Raw genomic sequence first — 20856 nt, forward strand, 5'->3', positions numbered from 1 at the left:
GGCAGCAAACACAGCAAGAATCAAAACCTTCGTTGTTGTTGTTGTGCATTGCGTCTGAGAGGCTAGAGCAACAAGGAGACAAGCGGCACAGAGACGACAATCTGAGCGCGTTCGTTCCAAAGAGAGCAGAAGCGACAAAACGACGGCAGACGGCAGCAAACACAGCAAGAATCAAAACCTTCGTTGTTGTTGTTGTGCATTGCGTCTGAGAGGCTAGAGCAACAAGGAGACAAGCGGCACAGAGACGACAATCTGAGCGCGTTCGTTCCAAAGAGAGCAGAAGCGACAAAACGACGGCAGACGGCAGCAAACACAGCCAGAATCAAAACCTTCGTTGTTGTTGTTGTGCATTGCGTCTGAGAGGCTAGAGCTACAAGGAGACAAGCGGCACAGAGACGACAATCTGAGTGCGTTCGTTCCAAAGGAAGCAGAAGCGACAAAACGACGGCAGCAAACAGCAAGAATCAAAGAACATTGATTGTTGTTGTGTTGCACTGCGTCGGACGGAGACTACAACTACAAGAAGAGACAAGCAGCAAGGAGACGACCATTTTGTAACAGCAGAAGCAGCGACGATTCGGGAAGCGACAACGAGTTAACGGCGAACAGCGAGAGCAAGGCAAGGCAACAAAGATAGGACGGCAACAGCGACATCGACAGGCAAGCGAGATCTGGATGTGGTGGTGTGTGTGCGTCAAATTTGGAGTCTGGAAAGTTCTGCGCAGAAGCGAGAGTTAACAAGGGTAAACCCATAGTAAGGTGAGCGTTAACAGAGAAGCGATCGTTAACAGTGACGACTTTAAAGGCGTTTTCGGAGTCGATGTTAAGTGGAAAATTGTTAACAGGCCAGCAGTAATAAGGTTGTTTAAGTTGATTTAATTACATTTTCTTAGATATAAGCTAATATCAATTATTTTGTATTTAAATCGTCACGATGCAAGTTGAAAAGATAATGACACTGACTGTCGCAGATTTGCGAGAGAAGTTAAGAGAGCTTGCGTTGCAGACGACGGGACGAAAGCGCGATTTGCAAGATAGACTATTAATGCATCACGGCTTTCCAGTTGAGGATGAAGAAGAGTCAGAGCATGAGTCCGTAGTAACAGCAGTGGATGATACCGTAGCAGTTCAACCAGGTACGCGACAGGCAGAGTATAAATCTTGGTTTACGCTAAAAGACGTGGAAGGTAGTGTGTCACAATTTTCTGGTTCTAATAACCCCGACATCAATCAATGGATAGAGGAATTAGAAGAATGCGCAGCTACTGTTTAATGGAGTCAATTACAATTATTCATTTATGCCAAGCAGTTGTTAGTTGGTGCAGCAAAATCTTTCGCTCGTAGTTTGCGTGATATTCGTAGCTGGAATTCGTTGAAGGCAACTCTGTTGGATGAGTTTAGTGTTAAACTGTCGTCCGTAGAAGTACATAGAATGTTGCAAAAGCGCCAGCAGAAAAAAGGAGAGTCGTTGCATGAGTTTTTGTATGCGTTAATGGAGATAGCCAAGCCAATTAAACTAGATGATGAGAGTTTAATCGAATATTTTTTGGATGGTACACCAGACGCTAGGGCAAGTAAGGCAATGTTGTACCAAGCTAGAAACTTAAAGGAGCTTAAATTTCAGATCGATGTTTACCAGAAAGCTAGAGGCGGATCCAAGCCGATGAGTAAGAATTGGCCGCTGAGTAATAAAAGTGAGAGTTCGGTGAAAGGGTCGATGGCAGAGAATTTTAGGAAATGTTTTAAGTGTGGAGACAAATCGCATTTGAGGAAAGGTTGTCCCAAAAATGATTTTTGTTGTTTCAAATGTGGCCAACCAGGACACCGTGCTGCAAGCTGTAATGTCAAGGTCGAAACCAGACAAGAAAAGAGATCGAATACGAACATTATTCGAGATAAGGAAGTCGTTGATAAGCCGTCAGGTATTTTCACTCCATCAGGTTTGGAATTAAAGGATATTAAGTACGCGAATTTGGTATTCCAAGGTTTGATTGATACTTGAGCAGATTTGTGTTTAATTCGCAGGAGGGTATTTTTGAAATTTGGAAATCTTGAACTGATCGGCCAGGAGAAATGTTTAACAGGTATTGGAGATAGTCAAGTTGTAACTTATGGTAGCTTTTCGATACCAGTGAAAATCGATGAGATTGAAATGGAGGTAGAATTTCATGTCATTCCAGACGAGGATATTGGTTTTGAAGCCATTTTAGGAAGGACTATTCTGTATCATGTGGACATGCAAGTTTCTAAGACAGGAACAAGATTTGTTCGTAGAGTTTGTGGCGAGGATAAAGATAAGAAACTTGATCAGGTAGCATCGTCCTCATGCGTGGAATTGTTTAATGAATATAAAGGCATTTGCATGTCAAGTATTGACGAAGTTGAGAAGGAGGAGTTCATCTCAGTGAAGCACATGCTAGAGAGGTTAGGGGTATGGTAGGAAAGTACCAACCTCAGAAAAATGTAGAAGCGCCGATATAAATGAAAATTGTATTAGTGGATGAGATACCAGTTTTCCAGCATCCGAGACGATTACCGTTGTGTGAACAGGAAATCGCGGACAAGCAAGTGGAAGAGTGGCTGGCTCAGAAGATTATAAAGCCAAGTACATCGGAGTATGCATCACCAGTAGTGTTGGTACCCAAAAAGAACGGTAGCAAGAGACTATGCTGTGATTACCGAAAGCTGAATGAGAAAATAGTTCGCGATAACTTTCCAATGTCACATATGGATACAGTGTTGGAGAAACTGCAGGGTGCAAAGTATTTCACCACGTTGGATTTAACGAATGGTTTTTTTCATGTGCCTGTAGAAGTCGAGTCTCAAAAATATACGTCTTTTGTGACTCAGAATGGTCAGTTCGAATTTTTATATGTACCATTTGGAATTTCAAATTCTCCAGCGGTGTTTACCAGATTTATAATGGCTGTGTTGAGAGATTTGGTAAAGAATAATGAAGCAGCAGTCTATATGGATGACGTTATTATTTGTAGTCAAGATATAGAAGAGGGTTTGTTAAAGTTGAGAAAAGTACTGAAGATAGCGGAAATGAATGGGCTACGTATAAATTGGAGAAAGTGTCAGCTGTTACGACAAAAGGTTAATTTTCTGGGGTATATAATAGAAAAGAATACGATAAGACCAAGTGATGAGAAGACGAGGGCAGTCGAAAAGTTCCCAGTGCCAGTTGATAAAAAAGCAGTGCAGCGTTTCATAGGATTGACTTCTTATTTCCGAAAGTTTATTGAGGGTTATGCTGTTATTGCAAAACCATTGACAGATCTGCTGCGGAAGGATGTTAAATTTGAATTTAAGGAGATACATCAGGTTGCGTTTGAACAACTAAAGGTAGCTTTGATTAGTAGACCTGTTTTAGAAATGTACAACCCGAAGTTGGAGACAGAAATCTATACTGATGCATCAAAATGGGGGTATGGAGCCGTGTTACTGCAAAAGAGTTTGGAAGACAGCCAATTCCATCCAGTTCAATATATGAGCCGTAGGACTAAGCCATGTGAAGAGAAATATCCTGCTTATGACCTTGAGGTTCTGGCAATTATCGAAGCTTTAGCGAAATGGCGTGTATACGTTTTGGGTATAAAGTTCAAAATTGTCACAGATTGTAATGCATTTACAATGACGATCAAAAAGAAAGACGTTCCTTTGAGAGTAGCACGTTGGGCCATGTACCTACAAGATTTTAATTATGTTATAGAACATCGCTTAGGAACGAAGATGAGGCACGTTGACGCTTTGAGTCGTGTATCTTGTTTTATGGTGACCGAAAGTATAGCTCATCGTTTGAAAGAAGCTCAGCTAACCGACGATTGGGTTAAGGCTGTTAAAAGTATTGTGGAGGACAAGGAATATGAGGATTATTATATTCAGAATCAGATTTTGTTTAAGGATCCGGATAAGAAGCTTTTCGTAGTACCAGCTCAGTTGGAAAATGAGATTATATCAATAGCACATAAGCAAGGACATTTTTCAGTTAAAAAGACACAAGATATCATTGAAAAGTCATATTATATTCCGAAGTTAAAAGACAAAGTATGGCGCGTAATAAAAAGTTGTGTCGAGTGTATCATTGTCAATGAAAAGACAGGAAAACGTGAGGGTTATTTGCAACCAATAGACAAGGGTGATAGGCCGTTACAAACGTATCACATTGATCACGTTGGACCAATGGAAATGACTAAAAAACAGTACAATTATATACTGGTTGTCGTTTATGGATTTTCTAAGTTTGTTTGGTTATATTCTACACGTAGTACAGGTGTTGAAGAGGTCGTTAAGTGTTTGGAAATTCAGGGGACTAGTTTTGGTAATCCGAACAGAATAGTGACGGATAGGGGTGCAGCGTTTATGTCCAATTTGTTTCGTGAATATTGTGAGAGAGAGAAAATACAGCATTTAATGATTGCCACAGGCGTTCCACGTGGGAATGGTCAAGTCGAAAGGATGCACAAGATAGTGATGCCTATGTTGTCGAAATTGCGTCAGGGTAATTCCAGTAGTTGGTATAAGCATCTAGGAAAAGTACAGCAAATGATCAACAGTGTTGAGCCGCGAAGTACCAAGGTAACACCTTTCAAGATATTGACTGGGCTAGACATGCGTATAGGAATGGATCCAAAAATAAAAGAAATATTGGAAGAATCACTTATCGAAGAGTTGAACAAGGACCTCGAAAAAATTAGAAAGGAAGTAGTTGAAAACATTGCACGGTTACAGCATGAAAACAAGAAGAGTTTTGACTTAAAAAGGAAACTAGATAGACAGTATGAGGTTAATGAGCTAGTAGCTATCAAGCGTACTCAGTATGGTACTGGATTAAAGCTAAAAGGAAAGTATCTAGGGCCGTATAAGGTGGTTAGGGTAAAGAATCATGGAAGGTACGAAGTCGAGAAGATTGGGGATACTGAGGGTCCCTATAAGACCTCTACAAATTCAGAATATATGAAACCTTGGCTAGACCCATCTGAGGCGAATGGTCCGTCAGGACAGCCGAATGTAGGAAACGAAGGAAAGAGAGAGACACGAAGCGGTCGTGTTTTCGTCGTGTCGTCGGGATAGACCAGTAATCGCCTCTGAGAGAGCCGATAGCAAGAGAGAGAGATCAGTCAGTTGTCAGTTCAGCCACGCATCAGACGTACACGCATATAATTAGTCACAAACATACTTGTGAAACTTGGAGCTGTTATAGTTTTAAGTCCAACATACTTATCAAATAAATGTTACTCGTTGCCATCAAGCTACTTAGACTACTACATATATACTTTATGGGGTCGGAAACGTTTCCATCCCACACATCCACTTTTACCACAAATCTAATATACCCCAATACTCATTTTGAGTATCGGGTATAATTAGTGATACAACAGCAGCAGCTGAAGTACGAAAATTGTTCAACAATAAATCGGCGGCAGCATTTGATCAGACATTGTCAAGGTGAGATTCTAGCAGATACAGATACAACACTACAACAACAGCGGCAGCAGCAGCGGCTGCGGCAACAACAACGGCGACTCATAACGACAACGGCAACGGCAACAACAAGTGCAATTTCAAGTATTTAGTGGTTGCCCAAGGGGCGGACGGAGAGGCGTGTACGAAAATAAGTATAAACATACTATGTATATACGTGTACTCCTCGTACAGCTGAATATACCCTTGTAGAGGGTATTACCGCTTTCACCAGAACGTTGCACGGCAAACAATGAAGGGCTTCCAATCTGTTATATCTGTCAGAACAGCCACGGAATGATTAGTATATCGAGTACTACGACTAGCTTGGCCGAATATAAATCCTAATCTCATGATGCCATCGGTATGTACAGCCATCACACATTTCCGAGAGTATCCAAAGCCTCATTCCCCCAAAAAGCTGGACTGTTTTTGAAGCAAGACCTGAGTTAGTCAGCGCTGCTGTGGATGCTGTACTTTCAGTGTATGTCTTAAGCGCTTTTCACAGTCATGCAAAATATTAGTCATATTTTAATTTAGTTTTTTGGCTTTGTAGCAAGTGACAGTAAAAATCGGTTGTGCACTTTGTCTAGTTATGTCATTGGGTTTTGATGGCCGGAGGGAGGGGCAGAGATCGACTAACTTTTTTGTCCAAGCCGTAAAAGATTTCCGCTAGCTGCAGCTGTGGCCCGGAGGCAGGGGCAGCCAGGGGAAAACCCCGAAACTTGTTTAATATTTATGCGATTCTGCTTAAAGCAGAAAAAAGAATATCAAACGCCTGCGAGTCGATATCACGTGTTGTATTGGAAGTACCGGCAGCGGGTCAGAGCTTGAGAAAGGTAGCCAGCCCTAGCCGCTGGAACAACGACTCCAGGAATTCCCCTGGAACTCGTTGCACTTTCAATTACCCGACCTCAATTAGATGCTCCCAATTATGACCATTGCCCATGAAGAGGTCCCATCAAAGGGCAATTGAAGGAACACATTTTCCAAATGGCTGGGCTTGGGCCTAGGCCTGGGCCTGGGCCCCCATCGACCAGGTCCCGATCCATCTGATGTAGGTGAAATTAAGTGAAGACCCAAGCGACCGCCGACCGCCGACCACCGACCCTCTCGACTATGTAAAAATCATTTTTGTGGTCAGATCCCATCGTTCAGATAATGACAAAACAAAACTAGGAGGAAAAACGCTAACAAAAAAGTGTGGCGGTTAATTGTGCAATTTATATAAGCGCATTCTTTTCAAGGGGTTTCGTTTCGTTTCGTTTTGGTTTTTGTTGGGGTTCGGGGATTGTAATTTAAATATTATTTGCCTTTTTTCTGTAGCCAGTTTCTGTTCGAGTCAGCAAAATGAAATCATGGTCAACTGACTATTATTTGTCGCTTACACACAGCGTTTTCCTATGCATTTTCACAGCCGAGATCATGATAATGCTGGAAAACAACAAAAGAGTGGAAAAAAACAGCGACAGACCCGAGAGTTAACCAAGCGTTAAAAGTTGGTTGTCTGCCATTGTTGCTCTCGTTGTGGGGGGAAAACCTACAAGGAAACTCCGGACCGATCTGCCCTTTGCACTCGCCCTTCCCCTGCGAAACTATCTCTAGACAAATCCCGCATTAATTGGTGTCAGAGTACAAGGCCCTGGTTGCTGGGTGCTCGAAAGGATATTCGAGCCCGGCTAATTGACATCGCCGTTACAAGGCCAGCAAGTGCAGCGAACGGGGTGGCTCTCAGCCCGTTCGATATTTTCAAATTCGAGAACCACTTATAATATGAGACGGGACCGGGTACCGGGATGCGCTTCGGCTCTGGCCAACCACCCACTAGAGCGGGGCTATCTTATCATCGTCGTCATCGGATGTATCTGTTCAGAAACCGCACCAGAAACCAGTTGATGTTCAGCCTGATGACGGAGTCGCAGTCTTGGTAATAAAATAATAATTATTATTATTATAGCATCGGAGAAATCTTCAGACCAGAGGGGCATCCTTGGGGCTGGTGTGGTGTGGTGTGGTCGGGTTGGGTCTACATCTACCTTTCCGCGGTGTGTCAACGAAATGAGACCGTAATTAACCCAGCCTGGTCGGGTCTTGGCCCACTCAAGCCCCGAGTTACACTCGCATTGTTGGCCAATAGAGCCGCCGCTTCACCGTGTACGCAATGATTTTGATCGAATCGCTGACGGATGGGGCTGTGCTGATGCTGTGACTGTGACCAGCTTGGACGTCTTGAAAGCTGCAAAAATATTGTGAATGAAACGCAAAACTTGCTTACAGCAGCAGGGATCCGATCCGATCCGATCCACAAGTTGTGTGGCAACTTGATGGGCTCTGTGGAGAATGGAGTTGATGGTCAAATGCTAATGGCTAGAGGAAGCTATAAACGGTCATCGGATGGGGTCTGGCCTGGAGATCTTATTCTCGTATCCCCCAGCCATTTCCATTGGCGTTTTCTCTTTCATTTCTGTGCATTTTGGCACGCTTTGTGGGTCAATCTCTGTTTCTGTGTGTGTTTGATCTCTACCTGTGACAGCGAATTATGTCAACTCTAATCAAGATGGTGCAGACAGCACGTAAGCACTCAAACGTCTATCTATACAGCTACCAAGTCTATACCCATTTCGAAGCGCATCAGTAAGTCATGTCTATGAGTATCTCGAACTACTGTATTTCCATATCTATGTATCTGTATATAAGTCCATGCAAGTTTCCAGATATCTATATATTTAGTTATGAGTCCCCACATATACCACATGAATATATATATATTTTTGTCTCTCATGTATCCCCCAATACTTGTATCTTTTGTCAGGCATTAGATTGAGCTCTCTTTAAAATGCAAATGCGGTCAGAGAAACAGAGAAAGAAAGAGAGGAAGAGAGAAGGCCTGGTGAGAAATTGAGAAACGAGCCCCATGCCTGCCTCTCGGGCCATGCATCATTGTTAATGGCAACTTGTTTGTTGTCGCGTCGCTGTCGTTACTGCTGCTGCTGCTGCCACCGAGCTGCCTCTGCCTCTGCCGCTGCCGCTGTTGTAGTACCAGCATCAGCATTGATCAAACTTAATTCAAAGTTCCTGTTACGAGAGCTGGCGGTGCAAAAATTTCTACATAGGGAGGCAAGGAAGCGGCGCGATGTTGCTGCTGCTGCTGGTGGGACACCGATGTTGCTGGTTTCGTTGTTGCTGTTGTTGTTGTTGCTGCTGCTGCAATGTGCGTGCGATTAAGACGTGAGTGTGGCTGCTGCCTCCACTAAGTTACATTGTATTATGTGCCATAATTTAATTGACATTGCTCGCGTAAATCAGGCAATCACTGATATACGATGTGCCTCTGCCCCTGCCGCTGTCCGCGGAGACCCTCGCAGCATAAACGAACGTGAGCAGCGACGCTTGGGATATGGGCAGGGGCACGGGCACGGGCACGGGCGGGGGCAGCGGCTGCGGCTCTGTGTCTGAGCATTTAAATGCGGTCAGCCAGTTTTTCATTTTTTCTCGCTTAGTCGTTGATACTAACTAGACACTTGTATTATTTAAATCAAGTTGTGCTAGTTTTTTTCTCTCTATTTTTTCCCGCCCTCTCTCCCGCTGACTCTGCTCTTTGTTGCTGTTGTTGATGTGGAAATTAATTTTAATTTCGTTACAAGTATTTTATTTGGCCTGAAATTCCAGCGAAATATAAGTTTTTTGTATATTTTTTGTTTGTGGGTTTCTCTTTCTTTGTTTGGATTCCATGACCTTTGAGAGGTTAGACTTATCGCAGACTTATCGCAGCAGCCGGGGCAAGCAACAAACCGAAGGTGTGCACCGTGGGCGATGCGTCTGTGGCTGCGGCTGGGGCGACGTCTGCGTCTGCGTGCAGCAGCGAAAGCCCAAAGATTCGCAAAACTGCTATCGCAACGGCAACCCCACACACACAGACAAAACACAGACGCAGAAGCGCACACAGATGCAGACGAGCACATAAAGCAGGCGTTGTTGATTTTTGAAGACAGGCCACGGCAGAGGCTGGGGCCCAACGCAAAAAGTTGGTACAAGTAGAAGTTAGCTAGGGGTGAAATGCGTAAGAGTTCACTGAAAGAGTTCCAAGAAAAACTTGGATATCTTCAAGTTTAAGAATGGCCAGATCACTGGAAATATGCCAGATTATAGCTGCTATATCATCTGCTATCTTTCAGCAATTGCACTACCAACATTTTGTTGCTGGGCTGGAATGGTGTTCCCTTTTGCTCCCACAAGCGCCGTTTTGGCAGTTCGTCTGCCAAATCCTTTGTTTTCAGCCAGCGTGGCCGTGGCCTCCTACAAATATTTCGTGGCTGTTTCTCTGGCTGTTGCGCCCTCCTCGGAGGGCGGATCGGAGCTGCAGCCGGGGAACCAGATCAAAATGTGCCGATATGAGCTCATAAACACGCAGTTTAAAAGTATTTTTGTATTCTTTTTATTTCAGTTAATCTTCTTTTTATTCTTTATTTTTTTTGTTTTTTTTTTTTCTGTTTGTGCTTTTTGGGGGAATGGTGATCAGAGGAGCGGTGCCTGTTGAAGGGGATCTGTATCTGTACATATACATTTGTCTCGCGCTGTCAGATTTGAGCTTGCAGCTTGTGTTTTTTATACCCGATACTCAAAATGAGTATTGGGGTATATTAGATTTGTGTTAAAAGTAGATGTGTGTAACGTCCAGAAGGAATCGTTTCCGACCCCATAAAGTATATACATATATGCTTGATCAGCATCAATAGCCGAGTCGATTGAGCCCTGTCTGTCTGTCCGTCCGTCCGTCTGTCCGTCCCCTTGAGCGCCTAGTGCTCAAAGACTATAAGAGCTAGAGCAACGATGTTTTGGATCCAGACTTCTGTGATATGTCACTGCTACAAAAATATTTCAAAACTTCGCCCCGCCCACTTCCGCCCCCACAAAGGACGAAAATCTGTGGCATCCACAATTTTAAAGATATGAGAAAACCAAAAACGTAGAATTGTAGAGAATAACCATATCTTTAAGACTGCGGAATCTGAATTGGATCGTATTATTATTATAGCCAGCATCAAGAAAACAATTTAATTTTTTCTCGCCCTGTCTCTCTCTAACACACACGTAGCATAGGCGGCTTTGCTTAGAGTAAAACATTAGCGCCTAGATCGCAGAGACTACAAAAGCTAGAGCAACCAAATTTGGTATCCACACTCCTAATATATCGGACCGAGACGAGTTTGTTTCAAAATTTAGCCACACCACCTTCCGCCCCCGCAAAGGACGAAAATCTGGGGATATTCAAAAATCTCAGAGACTATTAAGGCTAGAGTAACCAAATTTGGTATCCGCACTCCTGTTAGATCTTACTATAAAACGTGTATCTCAAAATTTCACCCCACCCCCTTCCGCCCACACAAAGGACGAAAATCTGTTGCATCCACAATATTGCACATTCGAGAAAACTAAAAACGCAGAATCATAGATAATGACCATATCTGTCAGATTGCTGAATCTGGATCAGATCAGATCATTTTTATAGCCAATAGGAACAAATCAATTTGCAGTGGCTACGCAGCGCCCGACGTCACGCTCAGACTGATTTTCTGTCTCTCTCGCACGCACTCTTTGTCGTGTCGTTTAATATTAGCGGCGTCTGCCGGAGGAGAGCCACACTGACTTAGTATCGGGTATAACTGTAGAGTTGCGGTGTCCGCAGCAACTCACAACGTTCCCCCTCGTTATACCCGATACTCAACATCAGTATTGGGGTATATTAGATTTGTGGTAAAAGTGGATGTGTGTAACGTCCAGAAGGAATCGTTTCCGACCCCATAAAGTATATATATTCTTGATCAGCATCAATAGCCGAGTCGATTGAGCCTGTCTGTCTGTCCGTCCGTCCGTCTGTCCGTCCCCTTCAGCGCCTAGTGCTCAAAGACTATAAGAGCTAGAGCAACGATGTTTTGGATCCAGACTTCTGTGATATGTCACTGCTACAAAAATATTTCAAAACTTCGCCCCGCCCACTTCCGCCCCCACAAAGGACGAAAATCTGTGGCATCCACAATTTTAAAGATATGAGAAAACCAAAAACGTAGAATTGTAGAGAATGACCATATCTTTAAGACTGCGGAATCTGAATTCGATCGTATTATTATTATAGCCAGCATCAAGAAAACAATTTCATTTTTTCTCGCCCTGTCTCTCTCTAACACACACGTAGCATAGGCGGCTTTGCTTAGAGTAAAACATTAGCGCCTAGATCTCAGAGACTACAAAAGCTAGAGCAACCAAATTTGGTATCCACACTCCTAATATATCGGACCGAGACGAGTTTGTTTCAAAATTTCGCCACACCCCCTTCCGCCCCCGCAAAGGACGAAAATCTGGGGATATTCAAAAATCACAGAGACTATTAAGGCTAGAGTAACCAAATTTGGTATCCGCACTCCTGCTAGATCTTACTATAAAACGTGTATCTCAAAATTTCGCCCCGCCCCTTTCCGCCCACAAAAAGGACGAAAATCTGTTGCATCCACAATATTGCACATTCGAGAAAACTAAAAACGCAGAATCATAGATAATGACCATATCTGTCAGATTGCTGAATCTGGATCAGATCAGATCATTTTTATAGCCAACAGGAACAAATCAATTTGCAGTGGCTAAGCAGCGCCCGACGTCACGCTCAGACTGATTTTCTGTCTCTCTCGCACGCACTCTTTGTCGTGTCGTTTAATATTAGCGGCGTCTGCCGGAGGAGAGCCATACTGACTTAGTATCGGGTATAACTGTAGAGTTGCGGTGTCCGCAGCAACTCACAACTTTTGTTGCTTCTGGCTGTTGCTGGTCAGCAGGTGTTAGAACGTGTCTCTTGAGCCGGGCTCCAGGCCGGACAAGCTGCTGTCAGGCCACAAAAACCGAATTGTATAACACGCCCCGCGAAAACAAAAACCGCCTCCTGAGCCGCTGCACCCCCTCTGGCCGTGTGGCTGAAGGCCATTAAGCTAAGGCTGCATTCCGCTAACTGTTTGCTGTTTGTGTAACGTATAAATCTTTTGGGCCAAGCACAATGGTCTGTTTGCACGTCTCAAACATTGGCGTGGTGGGCCGGCGAATGCGACTTGCCTCTGTCCGACTCCACGTGGCCGGGTCCGGCTTTGGCTGCCGCTCCTGCTACTACTCCAGGTCCTGCTGCTGATCTTTGGCTTGGGCTGGCCTGGCCTGGCTCTTGGTCCCGGGCAAATCAATAAAAAACTTCCGCCACTTCAAATGGCGAGGGCGGTTTTAATTAACACGCGGCCCAAAAGTTGTGTTCCTTGCGGAAAGCGAAAGCAGCCAAAACCTGGCAGAGAGGGTCCTACGGCTACACTGAGAGAAAACTAAATCCATTCCAAGTGGCTAATGGCAGGTGTAAGTGTGACAACTTTCCAAATACCAAAGGAATATTGTAGATCCAATGTACCCCTTATCTTTCGCACTGTGTAGCTCAAGTTGGTAGCACCCCAAAGTGCAGTCATAAATTTATGCTTTTGGCCAACTGCTTAACCCCTTAAAGGCCAGGCCAAGAAAGACCGAAATTGATTGTGTCGCTGCAGGCGCTAGGGGCGTGGCTATTTGTTTAGCTGCCTCGATTGACAGCTGCCACAGTCTCAGCTTTCGGGGAAATCAGCGTCTTTCCTCTCTCTATATATGTATATAGTATCTATAGACCATTTCTGGGGGTGACTCAAGCTGTAGAAGTGGAGCTCTGGAGCAGAATTTATTACACAGCCGGCGTGTGGCACGCCCGTTCTAGACTGACTGACTGCCGCTACCTCTGTCCCTGCTCGTGCCCCTGCCACTGCCACTGCCCCTGCCCCTGCCTCTTGTCAGATCTTCAAATATGTATCTTGATAAACAACTTGCGGCTGGAGCAACACCCACGCAACCAACACAGATACACCCCAGCACACACACACATACATAGATATGGCACAGGGTCTTCGTCTTCAACTTGTTTTACAAGTTTTTCTTTACAACATTATTCTGGCTCTTCCTCTGGTGCCACATAGCGCGCTCTCCCTCTCTCTCTCTCTCTCTCTCTGTGGCACTGCCACTGCTCCGGTCTGTGGCTGGGCACATGAACTTTTGTGGCACACTAATTCAATTAGGAAGCCCACGCCCACTATCAATAAATTTCTCTAAAAACACGAGACTCATTCACAGCTTTTTGTTCCCCTTAGCTTCTTCTTTAGCATAGTTTTTATGTGCGAATTGTTCTTGCTCGAATGGGAAAAAACTGTTAAACAAAAGCAATGAAAAGTGGGGCCCGGGGGAGTACATTGGGGCTGGGGCTTGGACTTGGGGGGGTGTTGTCTGTGACAATGCTGGAGAACAAGGGGCAGCAGCAGAAGCAGCAACAGAACAACTTTTCATAGAATTGACATTGACACACGTGGAGGAACAGCAAAATGAAAAGATCATAATAGTATTACACATGCATCTACGTACAATATGCACATCATATTGCATGTTGGATGAGTGTATCTATGTGAGTATCTGTGTGTGTGTGTGTGTGTGTGTGTGTGTGTGTGTCTGCCGTCAAGTGAGAGGGTCACAGGCGTAGGAGGCAAGCGCTGCTGCTATTGTTGCAACGTTGTCTCTGTGGCTGGTGTCTTTGCTCGTTTGTCAGTCAACATTAGAGGCACGTCAACAATTCAATTTGAAAAATGATAACTAACTGCGAGCCCTGCGAAGATAGTGGCTAAAAGGATTGCTGCCACAGCCAGGGGAATTGTGCGAGGTATGTACAATATGTAGATCCATTATCGAATGATTGTAGGATGGGCAAAATATAAGCTCTTTTCAGAAGAGTACACACACAATATTCCAATAATATGATAGGTAATACTAAATGTTGAATAAAGTGCAATTCTACTGCCGTTATATGCTTTTGCAATATCGATTCAGAACAGCATTTAAAGTTTCTGGACGATTTGGGGAAACTTGTAGTCAAGAATCAACTCATTTACAGAATAGAATGACCCAGGAGGGACATACATATGTATGCATCCTTCAATAGAATGATCCATTTACTACTTAATTAATTTGTTGTGCCGAGAATCAACTCAAAGGGCACTTCAATAAGTTTTCAGAACAGAATCTTTGACTAAGAAAGGGGATATTATTCAGCAGAATGACCCCGATACTAATAATTGATTGAATATTGATTATCGGAAAATTAATGTGATTATAAATTTGGACTCACCTGCGTTTGCGTGAGGCCCAGACTCGCCGCCAGCTCGGCCCGCTCGGGCAGGGCCAGGTATTGGGTGCGCTGGAACCGTCGGTTGAGCTGCTGCAGCTGCAGCGAGCTGTAGATGGTGCGGGGCTTGCGCATCTTCTTCCCCTTGCCGTTGACCCGGAGGCCGGACTCCTCGCACTTGTCCGAGATGGAAAAGTCTGCAAAAACCGAACAAAGGAATGGAAACCGTCAGTCGGCTGGCTCTCTAAATGGCAAGCGACTTTGCAATGATGAATTTATAATTAGGCTATGAAATTATGGCCAGAATGGAGCGGCGGCTTGGCGGCTGAGCGGCTTGCGGCTTGCGTGGAGCGGGAGAATGCTGCAGAATGCTGGGGGGAGTAGAACACTTAACCCTTTTTTGTGTATATTGTGTGCGCCATATGCATATTTATGAGGAAATTCCCCCGTCGAATGGAATGCATGAAACTGTTACATTTATGGACCTGAATTAATTGCCGCTGCAGTCGACAACCCATAGAAATCACAAAAAAAAAAAATACAAAAGACTCATTTCTGTAGCTCTGAATCCTATATCGATTTGTTAAGTAACTTGTAAATGTCAACGAATTATAGTTAATTGCAGAAATGAAAGTTCAAAGCACTCCGCAATGCTGTGGTACGAATATATCATCATCACCATCAGCCTCATCAGCTCTACGATGATACGATGATGATGGTGATGGTGATAAGTTGAGCTCAAGTTCAATGAGCGGCGGCTGCACCAACTGTTGACGTTGCTAATTGTTCAAAACTAACTGCCGCCGAACTATTATTAAATGCCAAATATGGTTACAGGTGTGTACCATGCATCTGTATGTTTATCCGTTTATCTGTGCGCTGGTGTAGGCCGAATTTATTTGGCGCCCGAGCAGCCAGCACGTGCTGCACACTCTTAATGACAAAATGGCCAGTGCGGGCGTCAGAGCGAACTGAGTAACAGAGCAACAGAGCAACAGAGATGGCAGCAATCATTGTCATTGTCGACCACCCAATGGCCCATTACTCAGCGCCGGCCCAGGCTCCCTAGTGTGCGTGTAGTGTCTCTATCTGTGTGAGTGACGGGCTCGGGCACGGGCTCCGGCTCCTGGCCAACGGTTCTCTGCCACACATTCATCCATCAGGCAACTACGCCAAAGAGTGGCGTAATTAATTACGCCAAACGAAAGCCTAATTACTGCAATTATAATTACAAACAACTGTTTGGCAAGCGAGAGAGAGAGAGAGAGAGAGAGAGAGAGAGAGAGAGAGAGAGAGAGAGTAGTAGGAGGACTTTCCTGAATCATCAGAGGGAACACCAGGGAGAATATAGTTATAGCCACGTAGATAACGATCAGCTGCTTTCCCAGATCTTATGGCAGACCAGGCCAGAAGCTAACTTCAAGTGCAAGCAGAGAAGCCTCAAGGTTAATTGGGCCCACGTTGCGTATGAGTGACAATGTCTGGGGCTGAGGCTAGAACTGAGGCTGGGACCCACTGTGGCGTTGGCGTTGGCGTTGCTGTTTGTCTCCAGCCACAATGGCCAGCCAGCCAGCAGCCACAAAAGTGAATTGCTTTTTACTCACAAAATGGAAACTGCTCAACCAAAAAGCATCGAAATAGCAACAAAGTTGTTCAACAAAATGACAATGAAAACAGCAACAAATTGTCACAGTCAAGCGCGCAATTTTGCCAGAGACTGAGACTGGGAACAACATTTGCCAAAAAAAAAAGTCGAACAGAAAAAGGTCTAAAAATAAAGCAAGAAAAAGCTGAAATAAAATAAAAGAGGAAACGTGCAACGCGACCAAGACAAATTTAATGAAAAATTCAATTAAATGATAAACCTTTGGGATATAGCATTTGTTTTTATCTTTGGAGACTCCAAAACAAAGGAACTCCTTACTGGATAGCAACAAAAATATTTTTAGATTGTTTTCCAACAAGCAATTGAAACTGGGCAGAAGTAAAATACTGAAATCGCCAAAGAGTTTGTGAGTTTGGGAGACTGAATGGAGACAAGTCAATCTTGAGATCAACGGGCAAACAAAAACCCCGCTAAAAAAGACAACAATGGCACTCGAGAGGCGTCGCGCTCTCGAGCTGAAGTGTCGCCAAAAAATATAAGAGGATGCTGCCAGAGATCTCTCAAAGATCTCAACAGAAGAGCCCCAGCAGGCGGCCTCAAATTATGTGTAGATCTGAGAGCGCTAAGGGAGAGAAGAGATGGGAGGATGGAAGGATGGAAGGTCACTTACCATCCTTGGGCGGACTGGAGCAGGGCGGGGCATAGCTGCCCAGGTGATAGCCGGAGTAGGAGTTCTGATGCATGGGCGGGAACGGGTAGCCGAGGGCGCTGCGCGGACTCGGGAATCCTGAGTCCTGGCCTCCTTGTGGACCGAAGTGTTGGTAGGTGCTCCTTATGCCGCCGTACCTGAAAGATCATTAAAATGTCGAAAAAGAAAATCAATAAATGGTTGAGTAAAAATAGAGTACACGGGGTCGACAGAGGATATTCTCGATGAATGAATCGTGTACAGGGACACATCAACGTTTCCCATTTTCCCTATTTTTTTCCATATAGTTTGCGTGTTTTGTCTACACTTTTCACTATTAAATTCAAACGTCGCCGACAACGAACCACACGAAAAATTAAACAGAAAAACAGTAGCCTAAAATTTTTCATGTTTAATGCAAAAAGCGTCGAAACGAAAACTTTTTCTCTCACAACAAAAAATTAGGCCCGAAGAGGGAGACTACAAACTTTTGCCATGACTTCGTTTAAACAGAAACGGAAAACGACACCGAAACAAAACTAAACCCCCAACTTGATGCGGTTAAATATATCAAAGAAAAATCAATACAAGTGTCAGAGTTTTGGGTTTTGGTTGTAGTTTCGGTTGGAGTTTTCCCTATACTAGTCGTAAATATTTTGTTAACACTCGGCGGTAGGAACAGTTAAGCGAGTTCCCATGCATTATGCTCGGGTTCCTAACGAATTGCATCAAATATTCAATGTAAGAGAACATTGAATATTTGGAATTTGGCCCTGGAACACGGAAGCGGAAGCCGGTCAATAAGCCAAATGAAACGCAACTGAAACCGCAACGCACATCGGTCCGCGGAAAGCGGACAAGGAACAACGGACAACATGGCAGCTACTTGGAAGATAGAGCTCCTGGGGACTGGGACCGGGACCGCGACCGAGACCGAGACCAAGCCCAGCGAAGCATTCCAAGCACCAGAAGTTAAACACGCACAGAGCCCGAGAAATGACAGAAGAACATGGAGGGAAGAAACCGCAAAAACCCGTGAATGCAATGAAATATGTATAATGAAAAATCGAATCGTGCGTTGGAAAAACAATTGGCGGCAGTAGGCACAGCAGTACTCCAAAAAGTATTACTGAACTTGCATACAAGTATGTATATACATATCTACCCTCCCCGATTATGACGATGATGATGGCGTAGGGAACCCTACGGAACACATACTTTATTTAGCACATGGACTGTCAGAGACGGGAGTAGATTCAACTGAACTTAATTGAATTTATTTTTGGCTTCCGTTCGAGTCGCGAGGCACCAGCATGGACTGCACGCCGGAAAGTGCAACTGAAGAGATTTTCTTAATCAAAACTAATAATGCAGAGACCTCTACAAGGGATCGATCCCTCAACATCCTATTCATTAAACTGCAAAGCTTTCATAAACTCCACAAACAATATAGTGAAGGCGGAAGGCAGAAAATATTTATAAATTATGGAATATGGCAGCATTTAGCTATTTAATCATTCTCTTCAAATGTTTTTAAACAAACTTCAAAGGAATTTATAATGATAGCATAAATACAATATCTATAAAGAACCCTTCTCGTCTCTTCCAATAAATCTTCTTCTGTTAATGGTTCTTGTACTCATAATACATAGCTAGTTTATTTCTTACCCTTCCTAGGCATTTCCAGTATATGCTCTCAAATATAAAGAAAAAGTCTGATAGGAAAATGCAAAAGAGTAAATACTTTATTCCCATCAAAATGCATGTCATTTCCATTCTAAAACACCTTTATCTTTATCATACCCAAACTTTTAGCAATTAAAATTATAGGTTTTATCCTGAACTAAATTTGCCTAACCAGGGAACGCCCTAACTTCCAACTTTTCTGTTTCCTTTCAGGGTGTGGTTGGTGCATGATACACAAATTAGATCGAATTCGGATAACTGAAATGTGGCAAGAGTCTGTTGCAAGTCTTTTGAGTCGCAGTCAGTCAAAGACTCGATGCTGCACTGAGTTTTGGGCAATTCTTTGATATTAGCCCAAGAGATCTTTCGGCTTCCGATAAGCTCCCTGACAATGGAGTACCCCCCAAATGGAGTCCGATCCTTGAAAACTCACCCGGCTGCGGCATGTTGCTGGAGCTCGACGAAGGCTGACTTTCCGGGTATGTTGACGCCGGGCGTGACGCTGGCCGCGGTATTGCCACCGTCCATGTATTTGGGCGTGTGGGGGGCATCGGGGGCGTCCATGCCCGACTGGGGGGTGCTGGGAGGCCCCTCGTAGGGGCTCCCTAGGTCCGTAAAATTTAGCGTGTTGGCGCCTATTGAGGCCACTTTATCAAGAATTTTGAAGGCTTTTCTGGTGGCTGGACCCGCGGTATGGAAATTCGATACAATCTGAGAACGATCAAGGCTTCAATCGAAATCTTAGACACTCGATAATGGGTGTGTATTGGTTGATAGATATGTGTTTGTGTGTGTGTGTGTGTGTGTGTGTGTGTGATTGATTGATTAATTTAATTACACGTAAACAAAGTTTTAATTGCTGTTCAGTTCGGTGTTGTTTCTCTGTGGGTTTCTTAAACTTTTGAGCGCGTAAATCCTTTTCCAGCTGCGAGGTAGCAATCCGATTTTCTTTAGCACTTTAACTCTATTTTGCACTCTCTTTATCTTGATCTCTCTCTATATATATCTTTGATTACTTTTCACACTGGTCATGAATGGGGGAGGAAGCTTGTGTATCATTTCGGGCTGTGCATTCATTCAGCACTGGCTTTTGATTTAACACTCAGTATTCTCGATTACAGCGACGGCCGCATTTCGAATTCAAACTCAAATCCAAAGCAAAGCAAATCAACTCAAATCAAATCACAATCGACGGCAGCGCGACGAATCGGATCGGAACACTTCTCAGATCGGCTCGGTGCAGACGGTTTTTAGATCCGACGCTAAAGACTACGACGACGGAAACGACAGCAGCAGGTTGCAGCAACGGACGACGACCGACGACGAACTGCCCTCCAACAAAGTTCCGAACAAAGTAAGGCCTCCGCGGCGCGATTGCGCGCTGTTCGAGCCGAGCCCGACTTTTTTGCGCTGTCGCTTTGTCGCCCTGTGGTTGTAGTGTGCGAGCGGAACAACACAACGGCTCGGCTTAGACGTGCGCCGGAGCGGGGCGGCTGCTGTTCTGATGCTCGTAACCGCCAATCGTCTGTAGCGTTACCGGTTCCTGGTGTCGGTGTGCGTTTGGTGGTGTTGAAGCCAAACCAATACCATCAATTTTCCCACTAAGCCCGTCGCTCAGGGGGTTGGGGAGGGTTACTTACTCGCCGTTTTTACTGTCATTTCTGCCTTTTGTCTAGGTCTAGGGCCCCGTATTGAGGCGTGGCCTGTCGCCCCCCATATTCGGGGTTCGGGATTTTCGGTGCGGAGACTTCTCTCCTCTGTGCAACATTTATATGCAAATATGCCGGAGAGAGGTGGCAGAGGGGGCAGGGCCTGGCTACCCATGGAAAGTGCAAATATTTTGACGTTTTAAATAATGTTGATTAAATGCAAAGGTCTCAATTATTAAATTTTGTTGAACCTGTAATTTTGTCTGTTTCTACTGCTGTTTGCGGGTTTTTCGGTTCAAATCGAAACTGTGGCACATCCAACGGATTGTGGGGGCCGCCAAAAGATGTGTGGAAATCAAATATAATTTAATGCAATGATTTGTTTAGGTACTGCGAGCACTCTCCAAGTGGGATGATATGAAAAGAAAATGTACTTAAATACTGTATAGCTTTCCTATTTAAACATTTTTGCAATAAGTGGAAATTTTCTTGAAAAATCAAAATTTGTTATGTTTTCTAAGAAAACTTTTCTTTCATTTTGGCA

General features: G+C 44.3%; 1 protein-coding gene across 2 annotated transcripts in view; it reads right to left on the reverse strand.

The window, feature by feature from the left end:
* The window catches only part of LOC108160437 (homeotic protein distal-less), a 51227-nt gene extending 31193 nt beyond the window's left edge, over positions 1-20034 (reverse strand). For both annotated transcript variants that reach the window (XM_033398103.1, XM_033398102.1), the window contains exons 1-3: positions 19097-20034; positions 16960-17135; positions 14687-14880 (exon numbers count right to left, since the gene is read on the reverse strand). In XM_033398103.1, coding sequence (XP_033253994.1) covers positions 14687-14880; positions 16960-17135; positions 19097-19227 — 501 coding nt within the window. In that variant the 5' untranslated portion in view covers positions 19228-20034. The remainder of the gene's footprint in view (positions 1-14686; positions 14881-16959; positions 17136-19096) is intronic.
* Between the last annotated feature and the right edge of the window lie 822 nt (positions 20035-20856).

Source organism: Drosophila miranda, assembly GCF_003369915.1.
Source record: "Drosophila miranda strain MSH22 chromosome Y unlocalized genomic scaffold, D.miranda_PacBio2.1 Contig_Y2_pilon, whole genome shotgun sequence".
In the NCBI taxonomy this organism is placed as follows: domain Eukaryota; kingdom Metazoa; phylum Arthropoda; class Insecta; order Diptera; family Drosophilidae; genus Drosophila; species Drosophila miranda.